This window comes from Mandrillus leucophaeus, unplaced genomic scaffold, assembly GCF_000951045.1.
Source record: "Mandrillus leucophaeus isolate KB7577 unplaced genomic scaffold, Mleu.le_1.0 Scaffold295, whole genome shotgun sequence".
Taxonomy (NCBI): domain Eukaryota; kingdom Metazoa; phylum Chordata; class Mammalia; order Primates; family Cercopithecidae; genus Mandrillus; species Mandrillus leucophaeus.
The window spans coordinates 474740-476891 of record NW_012103087.1 but is presented as its reverse complement, the minus strand read 5'-3'; the positions used below and the strand labels follow the sequence as shown (position 1 = coordinate 476891).

The 2152-nt window shown below is 37.0% G+C and overlaps 1 protein-coding gene across 1 annotated transcript in view; it reads left to right on the top strand.

Annotated features, from left to right (window-relative positions):
• YEATS2 (YEATS domain containing 2) overlaps positions 1 to 2152 on the top strand; it is a 133597-nt gene that overhangs the window by 4669 nt on the left and 126776 nt on the right. The window contains exon 2 of the mRNA XM_011986167.1: positions 1647 to 1892. Within this exon, the coding sequence (XP_011841557.1) occupies positions 1647 to 1892 (246 nt within the window). The remainder of the gene's footprint in view (positions 1 to 1646; positions 1893 to 2152) is intronic.

The window sequence follows — 2152 nt, the reverse complement described above, 5'->3', positions numbered from 1 at the left end:
GTAAATGAAAAGTATCTGCTCCTTTATCCTAGTAATCTGTCTAAATTCAGGCATAGGGGTTAGGATTGACCTGAAATAGGAGTATGTCTTCCTATTTGATATTTTGATAATTTCAGCATAACTTTCATTTGTTTTTTTTTTTTTTTCTTTTTTTACTTTCTTTTTCCTAAGTGTTTTCAGCTAGAATTAGTCTCCGCTGAATCATCTCTGGAGTAGTGCTGGCTCCCTGGGAACCAGGGAAGGGCTGGAGGCTAACAGTAAATGGTGCTTGTCCTGTTTAGGCCTTCATGTTACTCATGTTACATGCTCTAGGGGCACCTGGTATTCGTGCTGTTCCTGATGCTGTCTTGTAGAAACTAAAGCATTGTTTGAGTTGAATTGTAAACGGTAGACAGGTGCTTTTAGTGTAGCACAGTTTCCAAGATGCATGTTAGAATCGTATTCATTTTCCTAGGGCTACCATAACAAATTACCTACCATGAGCTTTGTGATGTAAAAGGATGGGTTTATTATCTCACTATTCTGAAGTCTAGAAGTCCAAAATCAAGGTGTCAACAGGGCAGTGCTCCCTCCGAAGGCTCCAGGGAAGAATCTTTCCTTGCCTCTTCCAGCTTCTGAAGGTTGCTGGCAATCCTTAGTATTTCCCTGCTGTAATTTCTGCCTCTGTCATGATGTGGCTGTTTTCCCTCTGTGTGTCTTCTCTGCGTGTCTCTGTCCAAGTTTCCCTCTTATAAGCGAGGAGGACTTCACTGACTTCACCTTAACTTAATTACATGAGCAATGATTCTATCTTTGAATTGTTAGCATTTCTGATCTGTGATATTTGATAGTCTAGAAATACGCTGATTTTATCCTCTTATGTTCTGATTAGGATTTATTCAAATATATTTAGGTATGCTTTTGTCTCGTGATCGACCGTTTAATTATTTTTAGTTTTCAGTGGCAAAACATATTTATAGCTCTGAAAAACCTTTATTATTCAAATTCAAGAACTTTGTTGCTTTGAAACACTAGCTTCTGCTTCCTTTTTTCTTACTGAAACCATTAGTTTAATAACACAGTTTTTAAAAGCTAGGCTTCCTAGAAACATGACTATAGTGTTATCACATTGTAACAGAATACACTTTATTTTGTATGCAAGTAACTAAGACACAGAAAAATTCCATAGATGTCTGTACTGAACTGAAGGCAAACTTTATACATCAGTATCAGTCATTCAAAAATATTCTCTAATACATTTTACTCCTGTGTGGGGACCATTTTATATATACAGCTTTTTATTTTTATATTTCTTTCAGGGATATTTTATTTAGAGCAGTTGATATGTTTGTGTAAAGCAATGTGAGACTTTTAAAGTCAGATTTTATTTTCTATGTTAACATGTATTATTTCTTATTTACCTCCGGAAGACCCTACATCTCTAGCTGTTTGTGTTAGAAGCTTTACATAATTATTATCATTCTAATTTTTGTTTTGTTGGTTTAGGCTGTGTTAAGGGGTTGGGATATCATTTTATGAATGTGGGGAGATTTTGAAAGATTTTAAGCATGATCCTGTAATAGATGAGGTTTTGGAGACATCAGATTTTTACCTGCTTTTGATGGATTTGATTAAAAATTTATTTGGTTGCTTTCATTTTTTTGTAGGGATCAAAGACATGTGATACAATGGTTTTTAATCATCCTGCTATCAAGAAATTTTTGGAATCACCATCTAGGTCATCATCTCCTGCCAATCAGAGAGCAGAAACACCATCAGCCAATCATTCAGAAAGTGATTCTTTATCTCAGCACAATGACTTCTTATCTGACAAAGATAATAACAGCAATATGGATATAGAGGAGAGACTCTCGAACAACATGGAGCAGAGACCAGGCCGAAATACTGGAAGAGTATGTAGTTGGGTGGATGTGGGAGGGAGCCACAGGAGAAGGGAACTAGTATTTACTAAAATACGTGCTTGTTATCTCACTGAACTGTCACAGGAATCTTAGGAAATAGGTTTGTTTTCCTTTTATAATGGGGATACCAAATCTTTTTTTTTTTTTTTTTTTTTTGAGACGGAGTCTCGCTCCGTCGCCCGGGCTGGAGTGCAGTGGCCGGATCTCAGCTCACTGCAAGCTCTGCCTCCCGGGTTCACGCCATTCTCCTG